Genomic DNA, 18,109 nt, shown 5'->3' with positions numbered 1-18,109 from the left:
GTATACTGCGTATACCCATAATATTGAAAAAAAAATCTTGAGAGTATACGGCGTATATGTATACCCTATGGCCTATGGTAAAACTCCTGTTTATAAATATATAAATTATTAACATTATGCGCAATTTAATATATTATGAGGTTTTGATAAAAAAAAAGTTAAATAGTTAATATATTAAAAAAGTGTTTATTTCATATTTTTTGGTTTTTTACCAATGTTAGATACTAATGATATTTATTATTTGTCAAAAAGACAAATATGAGAATAAAATTAATACATTTTATAGATACCTAGATTCGCAAATTAGTTCAAATACAAATACTTCATTAAATTAAGAATGGCAACAAATAAACAATAGTTATCCATATTCTAAAACTTAAAAGTTAAGTTCAACTTTAACGTCATTAAAATTCAATTTCCTAACAATATATTTTTTTTAAATTGTCATTTCTATTGAGTCAATAACATATATAGTGAAATCTTCCTTAATGGACACCTCTAAATAACGGGTATTTTTTCGGCAATAGGAACATTATTAATAAGAAAATCTCTAGAGACGGGAAACTTTTATTACTAGATTTTGATAACTTTTGTCGTAATTATTATCCAAGCATATTTTATTACAATGTACCTTTTTTACACATTATTATACAATTATAGTAGATTTTATCCGTCGTAGGGAATGACCGTATCATTCGGTAACTGATTTTTTTATAAATAATAATACATGTAAGTATATTCAATATTCATACATACAAATATTAAAATATAAATGTACATAATTTTTTTGTCAAAAATAAATTTATACCTAAAAATATTGGTTCTCCCGTGGTTTTTAACATATAATATTGTTATGTATAAATATAATTCTCCCGGGCTTCGACCACAGATGACCTGCGTTTCAATGAACTATAGATCAAATAGCGACTGACGACTGTCGGTATTTGTTGTTATTCGTCTGAATATTATTAAGCATCTTAGTAGCTATAAAATGTATATGGAATTCTGTCGGCATTCATGCATTAATGTAAAATTATTATAGTTATACAAATAGTAACAACAACCACTAATACTAAAAACTATAAAATCATACTTTTAGGAAAATTAAGAAAAGTATTAAAATTATTAAATTAACAATCCAAAAAATTAAATAATTTTCTTAAAATTCCTAAATATTAGGGAGGAAAATTCTATTCACTCCCTCCACCACTATATAATATGACGACAATTATTTACCAAATTTGTATAATTCGACCTTCAGATTGTAATAATATATTTAGGAAGGTAAAGATTTTTCATGATATCAATATAGTATTTACTATGTTAATTTTTATTTTAAATGGGTCACAAACAAAATAACATTATATTCAAAACGTGTTTGTAGTACCTAACTAGAAACCTTTTATAATATAAGTAATATTATCTTAGATACTTACTTCTTTTGGTTACAATAAATCACTAACTGGAAACTTTTATTTCCACATTTAAAATATATACATATGTTATATATTCATAGAACGTATATAAATGAATAAAATAAAAGAGGGTTACCATATCTATAAAATATATGGAGCATTTACATACAATAAAAAGTACCTAATATATGTGTATGTGTAACTGGTAAAAGCAATTGTGGTTTACTGGTTTTACAATTGAAGACAATTATTCTGATTTCAGTATTATTAAAATTTACAAACAATGTTTTACCTAATACTATTGATATTTCTTCCTCACAGCGAGCTGGTATTTAAATAAATTAGCTAAAAACATTTCAATAAGAGTAAAATATATTTTTTTATACAGAAAAGTTTTAAAAAATATGAAGTAACGGAAGAAATGACCGAAGAACGAGTAGATGAAGACATTAAGTGGATGTTGTTACCAAACGGACGAGGTGACCCACAATTGGCTATAATATCAGGATTAGAAAAAAATAGCGCAGCAGAACCATTAGTCGAAAATATAAAATTTTATTTATATACAAGGTATGTAATTCAATTATACATACATTTTTTAATTTGTAGCGTATCAATATATCAATATCATTACTATTTCAGACTCTAACGGAAGTGATGAATTTATTAATTTTGCAATAGGCAATAGTGTTATTTATATATTAGTTAACAAATTTGGGAGCAATAAAAATGTTTCAAGCTTCAAATTAAAAATCTTATATAGTTATATAGTAGGAAAGTGAATATAATTGGTGTTCAGGGGAGTCGAAAGTAAACAAGTAGTATAACTATACTGTTTTTAGATATTTGAAATTTTCAATTATGTTTACTTTTTTTTCATAAATATGAATAAAAAATGTATTATTGGTAAAAAAAAACTCGAAAACCTAACCTAAATTCCTCTTACGTTGTTTATACTATAATTAAAAAAAACTTGAGCGTAAACAACAATCATTTTTGATAAGCATTGAAAGTTAAGAGTTTAAAAATATACATCTATGCAGATTGTATATTAATATCATGTATTGAATGTTATAATGTAGATATACCATATACATTTATATATAAAAAAAAAAGATTAAAATTATGAACTATACAGTATAATAAGTACTTTTCAAATTTAAATATTGAAAGCGATAAAGCAATTAAAAAGACGTAGATACTATTCATTAAGTAGAAAAAAAATAAAATTGTTTAATTAATTTAAAAATCATATTTAACATAACTCTTTCACTTTTTGTAAAAATGTGGTAAATCGTAGATAATCAGTAATTATATACACTCCTTATCAAAGTCACAAAAACTAGTCGAAAAATTCAATCAATAATAATTTTATCTAATAACGATTTATTTCATTAGGTATTATTACAATTTACGACCATTTTTATAATAATAAATTCAACTTTAGAAGTTAAAATCAATACAAATATATTTATTATTTCATCTTTATTATAAATTAAAACTTTTATTGTTTATTATTTTATGTACGAGACTACATAAAAAATAATAAATAATAAATAATAATCAATAATTAATATTTTATTGAGTTATAAATATATTTATAATTAATATCTTTGAATAAAACGTATTAGCAATATTCTAATTATTATTGATTGAACAATGATAATTATTAATTATTATAAGCTTTAATTTAATATTGTTTTTTCTATTATCTTAGATTATAACCATGTAACTATTTAATTTAGGGCAGAATTTAGGATTTTTAAACCTCTTTTAGCTATTAGGCTCATCCAGTAATTTAAGTTCATATATTTTTTAATTTTAGGCGTGTGACGTGTAGGGCATTCGGTTGCAGCCTATGAAGTTTATGCGTAAATTCGGCCCTGATTTTATCAAAATTTTCGTTAAAATGTTCAAATAAAATACCTACAAAAGGCTAAAACTTAAATAATAAATAATAATATACATAAAAACAATATACACTAATTACCAATACATATTAAATGTTTAATTCATAGGGACAATCCAACAAGAGCTGAAATGCAAACTATGGACAAAAAATGTTTACCGATATTTAAATATTTCCGTCCTCAAAGAAAATCGAAAATATTAGTTCATGGTTTTGGCGATAGTGCTGAGGATTCTCTTATGTTTCCATTACTCAGAGATGGTATGTATAAAAACAAATATTATTAATGCCTATTATAATATGTAAAAAGACATATTTTCTAAAATAAAATTATTTGATTAATATTGATGCAATAAAAATATATTTAATTAAATGTAATATGCCAATATTCACGATGATTCTTTTTAAATTATTTGATGATATTACCTAATTTTTAATTACCCATCAGCATCTGTATCTTCATTTTTTTAATTATGCAATTTCTTTAGAAACAATATAAATATAATATTTTCAAATTTGGATACATTTATCCTTAAATATAATTATTTAAAAATAAGTATTGTTATAAGAATATTTTTCAGAGATTAAATTATTAATAACTAAAATAAATTCAATATATACGCATAACACATAATTTCACAAACAGAGTGATTCATAATTTAATCAAGCACGAAAATCTCCATTTTTTCATTTAAAAATGAAGTTATTCAAATTTTGATTTTTAGAATTTTTAAATATATATTTGAAGACCACATTTTAGCAAAAAAAAAAAACTTAACTTTACATATGATTTTTTATTTGTATATATCATTTATTAAAATATATAAATATATAATATATATATATTATAATACCTACATATTACATAATATACAGTTATTATTTTATATTCTATTCTATTATATGTATCTCACTATTCTTACAATATATATATTTACAGCATTTTTGAACTATAACGACTATAATATTTTCACTGTTGATTGGTCGGAACTGGCTGCTGTTCCTTGGTATAATTCTGCTGCAAAAAATACCAAACACGTATCAAAACATTTGGCTTCTTTCATAGACCATTTAACATCATCTACTGATGCACGTACAGAAGATTTTCATTTGATCGGATTTTCATTAGGAGCACATGTTGTTGGTCTTACAAATAACGAATTAAAATCTGGAAAAGTTAAACATATTACTGGTAAAATACTTAGGCTAAAACATTTGATTTTTAAATTGATTACATTTTTTTAAAGGATTGGATCCCGCAGAAGTGTTGTTTTCTTCGTCAAGCCCTGAAGAACGCCTTGATTATAGTCAAGCAAAACTAGTCGAAGTCGTACATACGTCAGGGGGATTTCTTGGATTTAAAGAACGACTTGGGCATAGGGATTTTTATCCTAATGGTGGTGCCTGGCCACAACCTGGTTGTAAAATTGATTATGCAGGTAATAACTAACAATCATTAATCAATATGTATTGCATAAAATTAAAAGCCCAGGATACCTATTATTATGGTTAAAATTATATATATTATGTATATTTATGCACATAGCGGTTTGTAGTCATCGCAGAGCGTACTATTATTATGCAGAAGCTATAACTAAAAGTGAAGGATTTATTGCTGTTCCGTGTCCTTCTTATGAAGAATTTACATCAGGAGCTTGTTCAAATAATACAGATCTATCGGTGCCATTAGGGAAAGCACCTTTTGATAAATCGTAAGTAACATATTTATAGTAAAGAAAAAGGAGAAAAATCTAAAAATTGTTTTGATTTACAGAAAAGAAGGTAATTATTATTTAATTACAAACTCAGATTCTCCTTACGGTAAAGTAAGTAGACATAAAAGTAATCATTGATTATATTGTATTTAGTTGACATGACTACAAAATAATTGAGTTCAACACACGTTTTAATATTTTATTTACATAAATAATGTACATCTTGTAATAATAAATATAATAAATAGTATTAAATAATGGTTTTTTTTTAAAAAGAAATTCCAGACTCCCAAAGTAAATTGCCAGTCGCATCTAGGGTTCAACCATATTATGTAAATTAGCCATTATTGCTTATATTACACATCTAATTAAGTAAGTAACAATTAATACTTATTCCACTGTCAGATTTAAAGAAAATTACCTGGTTTGCAAAAATGACAAAACATCCAGTAAAATAATTACTCAAGGATAGACCAAAATGACCGGTTAGGGTCACATTTTCATTTTTTAATACATATTTCAAGTTAAATACACCTAATTATATTTAAAATTGATATTTTATAAAAAATTTGTTTACAAATTAATTGGACACCTTCTTACCTTTCTATAAAATACACAATCAAGATTGTGACTATAAAGTTTTATTTAAAAAAAGTACCTATTCATATTGAAAGAAAACTTTTAGAAAACATTATTCAAAGACGAAAAAAAATGTATAAATAATAGTAAATACTATTTGGTTGTAAATATATAAAGCTTTTCTCTGTTTTGTATTGTTGTATAATATTTGTAATATTTACAAAATTACAATAACGGATAAAAGATATAACCGTTCTGCTGTGTAGTACTACTAGTACTTACAGAATAAAGTATTGTATTAAAGTATAGTATTAAATTAGGTATACTTCACCATTGAGTAAGCCACTAAGCCACTGTAAGTTTGTAATGTATATCATGTATGAGTATAACACTATGATGTGTTGGATTTGAATTAAATAATAAATAATTGCAAACAAAAAACGATTCTGAGTGAAAACTCATATTTATTAAGTACCTAGTTATTAGTTATTTATAATATATCATAGTATATTACATTATATTACAGTATATCATATTAATTTATTAACAATATTATAATTATTTTTTACAGTAATATAGTATATTTATTACTATTTATAACTTTCAAAATAAACACATATTTTGATTTGAAAAGCACTTTTACACGGTAAACGGATAGTTTTTGTACTATCTATTTGTTTGAGTTGCATATCGCGGACGTTTTGTACGGTGATAATAAATTGGTAAAATTCGATCGCAGATGTTTTGTACAGTATGGAAATGGTAGTGTTTTTATTTTGCATGTTTTTGCATATTTTGGATAAAATACATATTATTACATTTATTGAATAAAATGAATATTATTGCGAAAAATGCATGTTTTATAGTATATTTTGTAATATATATATAATTTAATATTAATATTTCGTATTTTATTCTAGCTCTGCTGATTAAAGTATAAAACTTGGTTTTTTTGTCAAACATAAATTTTCTATTATATTTTCTATTATATACATATATCAAAATACTGCGGTGACATCACTGACATCGTGTCACGAACTATGTGATATTATAACGTCAATATACGTCATTAATAACAATAATAATATGCACAACATGACAATGTAACAATTACAAGGTAACCGACCGGCGTTTGCACCGACGAGAACGCACGATTTCGGTGTGATGCGTCGTCCGGCAATATATTTTAATTCACTTTGGTGAATTAAACGGGTATTCACAACGAAACTGGTGCACCACCGATAACACACGAGGTCGACGCACGACGCATTAATTAATAAGTATAAAATGTCATGATAAATTTGATTTTAAGAATGATTTTTCATAATTTCCAAGACATCTTGGAAATCAACCTCTTCCAAAACTAGTTTTTCTGCTGACATCATCATAAAGGTCTCTAATCGTTCTTGGTTCAATGAGGAACGTAATCTATTTTTATTATTTTCAGAATGCTAAATGCACGTTCAAAGTTAACTTGACTAACTGATAAACTTAAAACAAATTCATATATTATTACAGCATATAAATTTGATAACGTTAATCTATTTTTAGCAAAACTAAATGTTCATATTTACTAGGAAATGGTTTATGATTAAAGAATAAAGACAAACGAGAATCGAGACGATATCGAATTATTATAACTAACGTCTAAAACGTCTGAAACTCATAATTATACATAATACTAATATAATATTCTATATACTGCTAGACTGCTATTACAATTATTACACTATGTCAAATTACACCTATGTAGCTATGTCTCGTATAATTCTATTATGTCGCATTACTATATTTTAGTGGTTACTTATGTACCGATATAATTGTATTTACAAGGTAACGGCCCAAAACCCATCTAAAGACAATGGCCCACTGTCCTCTAGGACAGTATAGACCACTGGGCTAGTCTGCCTCTGCTTCTACGCATAAGTGTAGTCAAATTGTCTGTACAATGCGCCGGACAAACCATGTAATGTGCGATACAGTCATACAGGCGCTATTAACTATAGATAGTTACTGTATAATATCAATTATTTTATCATTCATTACCATTTACCATGGCCACCTGTTGATGGTTTTTAAAAAAAAAAACTAATTTTAAGTCTTTTTAAGAAAGTAGGGTATTTGTTAGACTTGTATTATCGGAGAAAAACTCGTTAACGCTTTAACAATTTTGAAAAAAAGCACTTTTTTATCAATTAAAAAAATTGACAAATATACTTAATAATGTACGCTTTAATAACAATAATTAATAGGGCACTGATGGAAAATTTTGGCATTTTCATAATTTCATTATTAAATTCACACGTAGTGTAGATACTAGTATGTATGAATAAACAAAATCATACACATTTTAAAATGTATAATGAAAAAAATGTTTTGAAAATAATAATATTACTTTCGTAGGTACACTACACCATACTCTTGCAACGCCACTGGCTATACCTATTTCATACTTAGAGTACCTACTTTAATAGTTAGTATTATTTCTCATTATCGTATGTTGACTCTAGACATAATATAAAAACGTAAAACAATTTATTCATATTTTATATTATAATTTATAATAATCTATACTAATATTATAAAAATGAAAGATTTGATTAATTGTATTGAACATGCTCCGAAACTACTGAACCGATTTTAATGAAATTTGGTATATAGATAGTTTAGATGCTGAGAAAAGACAGGCTACTTTTTAATACTAAAAAAGGGCTGTAATGGGGTTGCAATAGGGGATGGTATAAATTATAACAAAATTAATTTAAAAAAATGAAATAAAAAAAAAGTAATTAGACATATTTTTAATATCCTAGCAACCACTTAGAAGAAATAACAAACATTTTTTTGCATTAATGTAAAAAAAATCTCGGTTTTCATCTGAGTTGACTTTTGCCCGGACAACGCCGGGTGGGACAGCTAGTTAGTTATAAAATAATATGCTGGCTAAATAATACTTTTTATTATTTTTCTTTTAATAAATATAAGGAACTAATAAACTATTATTATATTATTGTTTTTATTTTTTTAATTTTATTAGAAAAGCATTTTTCAAACATTTTAAGTTTTTATTTACATAAACCATATTTATGTTTCTTCAATTACTGTTGTTATTTGTAATTTCTAAAAGTTTTCTTTAACTCTTTTTAACTTTCCTTGTTTCTTTTTATTCAAGTAAAATGTGTTGTTTTATCTATATAATTTATATAAATAAAAATGAATGTCGTTTTTTTCCGCACTCGTAATATTGAAAACTACTCGTCCGATTCACTTAAAATTTAACATGGATATTGAGCATGATCTGGGGATGGTCAGTATCTATGTGAGAATAACCCATCATCCCTTCTGGACTCAGAGTGTAACGAAACAAGATCTTAACTAGTAACGCGCTTCAGCGGACTAATAATGTTTTTGTATATCAGGGAATACGTTTTTTTTATCAAAGATTCTATTGAATTGACAATATTGCAGAAATTAGTTGGGAATTCAATTGTCCCATCTGAATTTTCAGGCCATTTTCTATTACCTAGGAGTATTAATTGTTCTGAAAAAGCCTTTAATGTAGGATTATGTATTAAAAATACCCTCATATTTTTTTTAGCATTATAATTTCTGTATGTTTCCAAAGATAAGAATTTTTCAAGCATACATCAATTTGGTTAGCCGGTGTTCCTCGTGTTACTATTGGTAGTGTCAGTCAAAAGTCATCAGCTAAAATAACAACCACTTTTTCCATTATAGATTAATTGTTGTTTAAATCTTGTAGAGTTCTAGGTGAAGCTTCGAGTCCTTTTTTATTCATCATTGTACATTCATCCCAAACTATTATTTTAGTTATTTTTAGTAATTTACAGGTTGCTGGATTATCTATTATATTACAAGTTGACTCTTCAAGTAAGGATAGTAGGAACTATAATATTTGTACAGTAAAATAACTTAATTTATCTTAAGACATAATTGCAAAAATTACGGAAACTATTAAGTAAAATATTTCGAATTATATATCACTATAAATAGATCTATGCATCTACGATATAATATTAATTCAAGAAAACGAAATTAAAAAAGTTATAATTTTAGGTGTTATAGGGGTGGTAAAAAAAATTGGAGAAATAAACACGATATATTCAAGAGATGGGAGAGAATTGAAAAAACAATAAATACAATTAATTGATGACAGTGACGAGGCAAGGCTTCAACATTCAAAATCAAATAAAAACATAAATATTTATACATTTCCTAGATTATCCTAACTTTATGGAATAAACATAAAAATAAATTCTTTGGAGAAAAAGATATGATTATTACAATAGAAAGAGTGCGGATAAATGAATATCGATATAAAAATATTTGGCATTAATGCAATCATCAGTAACAAATTATAATGTAAAACCCTCTGAAAGAAAATGGTAATTATTCGTATAATATTAATTCATGATATTCAGCAATAATTATTATTGCTAAAATATTCAGTTTCTATGAATGATACTCGTTGAAATATAATACAGCGGAAAAAATAAAAAAACCAAAACCATCTACTTCTAAAAATATAAATTAATGATTGTATTTAATACTAAATTTATTATATTAATTAAAGACTACGTAATTTTCAACTTTTTTTACTGCCTACTTTAATTTTTGTTACGAGTATTTAGAACGAAAGATCATTATATTTAAAATCAAGTGTATTAAACAAAACAATTCTTCTATTTTAAATTGTTGTAGTCACTACCCAGGCTAACATAATAATATATTATTACTAATAATATAATATATTATTGACGGTCAATAAATATAACTATAAAATATCTATGGCCCGGACGAAGACCGGGTAACCCCAGCTAGTCCTAAATATAAATCATTACAACATTTTAGCTTGCGAATGCAATTTTAAATTAATAACAATTCCTATTCTTCAAAACACAGATCCGGAATAGTTTTATACCATAGAAAAATTATTGCGAGTCCGTATGATGGAAAGAAATTACTTTTACTTATTTAAATCTTACAATCTTACCGCAAGTCTAGATTGGCTCGACGGGTCACCGAGTAAAAACTCGATAGGCCGCGACAATTTTTGGTCGCTCAAATCATGAATAGCCGCTGATCGAAAATATGTTAAGAGTTAAAAGTTGAAGAAATGATACATGGTACATGATCGTAGTATGTTGATATAAAAACTCTGCGAGTCGAATATATTCGATCCGGCCCTGAGTCTTGGCCAATACAGCTAAGTTAACCTAGGTACTAAATTTAAGTAAGATAATTTTATGTATTTTGTAAATTTAAACTTAGGTATAACTTAGGTATAAAGAATTATTAAATTATTTTTACTGTTTATAGTAGTTGTATAATGTAGTATATAATATATAAGCAGAGGCGTAGCCAGGATTTTTTAAGGGGGAGGTGGCTAAATATTTTTAAGTTGAGTTATTGAAAATCAAAAACAAAAATACTAATAACATATTAACGTTGATTATAAGTAGACGTTAACGTATTGGGCATACGTAAACTGCGCCCGAAATTTTATCTATGTTAAAAAGGTATAATGTAAACTGCGCCCAACAACTTGAAACTCAGTATCCATTGCACCTGAAATATGGGTTTAATAGCATTAGCAAAACCAGCTTTAACCACTAATGCAAGTTTTTTCATTCTCACTTTAATTCTAGCTTTTATAATATAACTCATCCAAATATTTTCATGTCCATTGAAAAGTTAAAAGAAATTCAAATAGAAACATATATCTAACTCTATAGTATAAATGAACCCTTTAAATACCAAAAATTAAAATTCCAAAACAAAAAAAATCGCGAAAAGTTACAAAATTAAATTAATAAATATAATAGTAGTCAAGCACCAATTTATAAATATGTATCTACATAATATGCTATTATTTGTAATATTTGTAATTATTTTACTTTTTAATATTATATATTTTTTTTAATTTTTAATTGTTCATATTATATGGCTGTAACGAATGAAGCATACTTTAAAGATAATTTTGCAAAAATATAGCTATTGATTTTTAAAATTTTACCCTGGTGGCTGGTGCAGTTTACATATCACCTTTTTCCACTTGATAAAAATTCGGGCGCAGTTTAAATGTGTGATTTTGTGTTTACCTGTATTTTGGGTGCAGTTACAATCATAATCATAACGTATTTACTATTTTAAATTATTAACATTTGTAAGACAATTTCCATTTGTAAATTTAAATATTTTAAAACCATATAAAAAATACAGCTAATGGGGGGGGCTATAGCCCCTTATTATATATTCAAAATACTTAAACAAATACTTTTTTTTTAGTTTAGTAAATTATATATTGAAAAATTTATTTGTATTAATAATTAATATATAATTAACGTTATTTGCAAATAGATAGCTATTTAAACTTATTTATAAATGTTTGAGTTAATAAATATAATATATTAATAGCTACAATATATTAGATAATATATATAATATATACATATATAATACTTATACAGTATTTATACTGAAAACGATTTCCGGAGTCCAGCATATTTTAAATATTGGAATTTAGAGACTTGGAGTAATACACTAGAATGAAAAAAAGTGTTAAGTATTCTAGTATAAAATACAAATAAAAAGTATTTTTAAGTATTTCAAAATACAAGTATTCGAATACTTAACAAGACTGCATATAGTCATATAGACTAGTATAAGTATGTCACTATAACGAATTTATTTAATTTGAATTCAATGTAATATAACCATTGTGTATAATGTGCAATTATTCTAAGCAAAGATGGTCTTGATTTTTGGTGAGAAAGTTTAAAAAACAATTATTGAAATAATAACATTATAATTTATATAAAATTTCGGATATACAATTGAGTTCTATAAAAATAAACATATGGTTTATCATATTATAATATTCATTATCCGTGGCAAATGACAATTGCCGACATTCGTCGGAAACTATTATCAATTCTATAATAGTTTTAATGAACAGTCGTTAAACAGTCTTTAGTACATGACAAGTACTCTTATTTTCATTTCGTTCATAAAATATATTTATACTTCCAGTTTGAAAATTCACTGTTTCTTCGGCGGTGGTGTACCACTACATAGGCTGTAGATTAGAACAACTCGGTTTCCCGGGAAGAGTCGACGCTTATTACGTAAGTTTTTTTTCTTATTCAATTATTTATAAATTAATTAAATCTAATATTTTTTATCATACAATTATTTTGTTCATTTATAAGACTAGATAATTTTTTTTGATACACTATATTTTTAAACTTTAGAAAACAATCTCTAGATTATTTTTGAATATAATTATTGTTTAATGAAATTATATGGTTTTATTTTTTACAACCAACTAAGACTGTGCGTAAAACTTTTACTGTTACATATATCAGGCGGATTCTCAAACTTCTATAACAATGTACCTCTTTTTATTAATACATTTTCTTGGGTACCCCTTCTTAGTACCTAACCCATTATAAATTTTATTCGGTTTTGTAATGGTACACCACCGCAGAAGAAACAGCGAATTTTCTTCGAATATCGGTCTTAATTATGCTTCTAAATGGAAGTATGAATATATTTTATGAAAATAAACCACACGAAATGAGAGTACTTGACATGTACTAAATACATGCTGTTTAATGAGTGTTCACTGAAAATTATTTACCTAATATAATATATAAACGCTATCGTATCTACGTAGGTGTAGATCGTAGGTATCGTACGTGGTACAGTTAAAGTACACCGTAATTACGTAGATAATTATTAATTAGAAATAACTTATAATTAAAGACCGTATTTTGCATACGAGTACAATGCATGTTCATATTTTTATAAGCAATTACATGCAGTAAAAGGATTTTCATAAATCATACCTAAGTAAATAATATTACACATTTTTATTTTGCATATTTTGGGTACAAGTGTATATTTTCCATAAAAACGCATGTTTTTGCATACTACGTACATTTTAATGTTTTTATTTAGTTTTATAATTTTATGTACAATTAGGTACTATGTATTAATTTGGAAAATAAAAATTGAAAATATTTTTTAAAATATAATATTATGTTTCCGATCATTATTACTTATTAGTTGGAAGGTCGGTACTTATATCCAGGAACGTACACAGGGGGGGTGTTTCGGGTGTTCAAACACCCCCCGAAATACTTAAGGTATTTGCATGATTATTTACTTATTCAATTTTAATGTTAATTTTGTTATATCAATGTTTGTATTTAATAAAGTATTTTAAGTATACTTAATTTTCATACATTTTTTTGTATTAAAAAAAGTTCTACTTTTCAATAACTGATTTTCAAAAACACCCCCCAAAACTTTTTTCTACGTATGTCCCTGCCAATATCTAATTCAATTAATTGCCTACTGATTTTCATATCGAATATTTTTATTTCATCTATTTCGCCTAATATTATCGATTTAGGCCGGGGCTATACACGATAATGGATTGACATATTAATTATTATTGACTATTGTTAGGTACTTATTGTTTTTTCAATAACGAACAAGTTACAAATTGTCTATTTTTTCATCATAACTATAAAATATATTGTACATATAATATTGTAGTTTATTTTTTTTCTATCATTAATGTTTTAATTTTATAATTTTACAATAAATAAATATCCAGTTGTAATAATCAAAAATTATTTTGCATATTTTGTAAATTTTATGTAAATTTTTGAAACTTTTGAAATGCATATAAATCCGGTCTTTACTTAAAATATTACTACATGCAAGTCGTTATACTCGTGAGTAGGAAATGGATTTCATTATAAAAACGTATTTTTAATGGAATCGGAATGAGATAGATATATTTTAATTCTGATAAAAAATATTGTGTAGATACTAGATACGATAAGTATAAAACATAAAAATCATTTTAATTTAAATAACCCAACATTTATTTTGCATATTATGGTACGAATACATAATTTTACATAGGTAGTTGATTAACAGTAAACAAGTAGGTACTGATGTACCTACCTATTTTATAGATATATTTTAGTATTTTTGTCGACGATCAAATATTCTACGTTAGGTATCATTCTAAATGGCATTTACCATTTACGTATCTACCCACAATATATTTTGGCGAAATAGTGTAAATATGAAAATTTATTTTTAATTTTGACCGATGCTGCTCCTTATATGGTTAAAGCCTCAGTAGTCGTTTGATAGCATTCTTTCACAAACTATTTCATTTGATATGTTTATCGCATGGAATACATCGCGTTTTAGAAACAAACAACAATAAGATGTAATTATTCCAAGAATAGATAGGAAAAATAGTCAAAAAGAGATTTTCCAATAATATTGGAAATTCTGGATTTTACATTATTCAAATCAACAAGAATCTCTTGACATTGAATTCAATCATAAGTATCAACCTTTAACTTAGAATACAATATATTAGTTTTTCAACATCATTATTATCAAAATAACCATAAAATGTTAACCTTCCTTAGAAAAAAAAATGTTAACAAATCGTTTATTGTTTGCAATAAGATATAAAATAAATATTCATGCCATTTGATGGTTTTTATAATTATTTAATGAAGTTGGTAAAAAACTGTATTCTGTTAGCCATAAGATATCACTCTTCTTGATTTCGGGTGTACTAATACTTGACTCTGAAATCTAATTTAAAGTGAAAATAAAAACCAAAATATTTTTATTTTAATAAAATGGTTTTTTTATTTACTCAAGTGTTCTTGTGTCACTTTAAAAATCAACAAACTAATACTTAATGTGGACAGAATGTATGTAATATTAATATAGGTAAATAACATATACATAATTATTGTGATACTACAAATTTTAAATTATTGCACATTGCACAGTGTTATAAAAAAAATTGTACAAGCAAAAGAATATATGTACACCATTTCTTTAACATTATTTTTACTTTTTGTTGATAACAATTATTTGGCTAAGTTGATGCAAATTAAACGGTAAATAAACTTGAAATGCTTTTTATTAAATATTTATTCAAACTAATTGATTGTCCAATAAAAATGGTAAAATTTATTTCATAAATTTATACAAAATAAATTAATAGAAATAGTGGAACAGAATAATATTAATAAAAAAAAAAAAAAAAAAACAAATACAGAATCGCTTTAGATGCATTAACTTGAGCCAATAATGTACAGTGACTACAATTTTAAATTTAAATACTTCTATAATATCAGATAGACATTATGGAAAACTATGAATAAAAAAAATAATAATGTTCTATCTTAAACAGTATGGAAGAAATATTTAGTTAAATTAAAAAGTTCAGCCTACATTAATTTTAATGTTATTCCATCTCCTTTTAGTAATTCAATATCAATGTTTGAATTATCCAAGAATAATTTTTGTTTTACATTATTGTTTAGAGCTTGGCGAGTACATAAAGTTGACTAGAAATTGACTAGACAGAAATTAAAGAGCAAATATTGCATTAAAAATAAAAATAAATAAATACAAAAAGGAAATTATTCTGGACAGTTGATAATTATGCATAGGAATTATTAGTAATGTACAGGCAAATATTTCAGACTACAATTTTACTATTTCTCACTATTCCGTATAAATATGACCCGTACTTACATTATAATCTATATGGAACAATTTAAATAATAATAAATATTCTTATGATTTTTTTTTTTTTTTGTTATTTATAAATCGAGAAGAAAAATATAGGTAAAGAACCTCAGTTCAAAATTATTTCATTAAAAACAATAAAAACTATGAGAAATTGGAAGAAAAATAATAATTATTACTTCATAAATAAATTGTATAAATGTTATGATATATCCAATCATAATCAATCTTTTTTTTGATAAACTAGCTATTCTTTTTTAACTTTTCATTGGTTACAAATTACACACACCATATACTATGTACTTGTACCTAGAACATTAAGAATAATAATATGATAAATTCTATATAAAAAAAATAAAATAGAAAAACAATTAAAAATAAATAAGTACTAAGTAGCAAAATAACTTAGGTAAAATAATAAAACTAATTTGAGAAAATATCTGATCTAAATAAAATACAACTCAAAAATAAAAATAAGATACTTAATCATAATAAATAGGATTTCCAAATATAGGAATATTATTATTACAGTCTTTTGTGTTTATCATAGATTTTCACAACTTATTTTACCTAACATAACAACATTATAATATTCTATTATAAACATGTCTTATTAAATGTTTATACAAATTTGCTTTGAATTCAGTAATATATAATAATATAAAATAATGTAAAATTGTAAATTTAGGAAATATAATATTAAGTTCATATTTTCAGTTTTTATCAATTTACTAAGTATATCAAATAAAATTAATTATTTTATTGCAAGGTGTCTGATACTTAATATAAAACAAAATCTTTTAAAACCCAAGTATTTAGAGGTTTTTTTTTTAAAAATCACAGTTAATAATAGGATTCTAATTATTTAAAATCATATTAAAAATAAAATATTAGATAGAAATTAGAAGGTGAATAATCTAATTAAAGAACAAATTTTTGTTTTTAGAAATTGATAATAAGTAATTTGTTAGTTTCCAATACAACTATTATTGAAATAATGATACTTAAGTATTAATATAGTATTATTTTAGGTGTTAACTTTCCCTACATTAAAATTTTAAATTGTAGTAAATATTACTAATCCATTTTGTACCTCAATATTTATCAAACTATATTAAATTTAAATAAAATAAATAATAGATATTTTACAACCTTAATTATATCGATAAGTACTCGCCAAACTCAAAATGTTGGCTGAAATATTAAAACTTTATCAGAAATAAAGCATCAGACTAGAATATGTATAACTATTAACTAGTAATATTGAGCAATGTGATTAACAAAAATTTAAAAAAGGGAACTTGCCTAAAATTATTCTTATTATACTAAAAAACATAAAAGCACCTTTAATTTATATTAAATATTAATGTTAAAATTTTTTGTACAACACATTGATATTACTTTATAAATGGACTATAAATTTTGCTCTTCAAAATATTCGAGTAGTGTATGATTACTTTTAAGGGATTTCTGGAATGAATTTATTCTAAAGTACAATTACTAATAAGTTAAGCTTCAAAGCATTATTCCTCAGAATAGTGTTTTATTGCACTTAATTTGAATAACTACAATACCTCAATATAATTTAAAATATATAAAGGCAATTTAAATTTAAAAAATACAAAAATCTATTTTTGATCCTTTGATGCATGTATTAAATGTATTCAAATTTTGAATCTACTGTGCCTTAGTATTATACGAGTAAAAAAAACAAAACAAAATGTAATTAAGACAACAACTAGCATCTATTCAATTTTAGTATTACCTTTAGGCTGTTTTAAGTGAATGAAGATAATTGATCTTAAAAATAAAAATACCTCTTAAATAAATTTTATGTAAAATACAATTCGAGCAAAAAATGCATTTAAGTAAAACAAGTATCA

General features: G+C 24.7%; 1 protein-coding gene across 1 annotated transcript; it reads left to right on the top strand.

Moving 5' to 3' along the window:
* Window positions 1–1,698: 1,698 nt before the first annotated feature.
* LOC113553407 (lipase member H-like) lies at window positions 1,699–5,410 on the top strand. The gene is made up of 7 exons (XM_026956722.1): window positions 1,699–1,743; window positions 1,804–1,985; window positions 3,434–3,585; window positions 4,265–4,516; window positions 4,572–4,763; window positions 4,871–5,036; window positions 5,099–5,410. Exons 1-7 carry the CDS (start codon window positions 1,699–1,701, stop codon window positions 5,175–5,177), a joined length of 1,068 nt encoding a protein of 355 aa, XP_026812523.1. The 3' UTR covers window positions 5,178–5,410.
* Window positions 5,411–18,109: the final 12,699 nt, after the last annotated feature.

Source organism: Rhopalosiphum maidis, chromosome 2, assembly GCF_003676215.2.
Source record: "Rhopalosiphum maidis isolate BTI-1 chromosome 2, ASM367621v3, whole genome shotgun sequence".
NCBI lineage: Eukaryota > Metazoa > Arthropoda > Insecta > Hemiptera > Aphididae > Rhopalosiphum > Rhopalosiphum maidis.
Note: the sequence above shows the minus strand (reverse complement) of the source record. Positions and strands in the feature narration are given on the sequence as shown.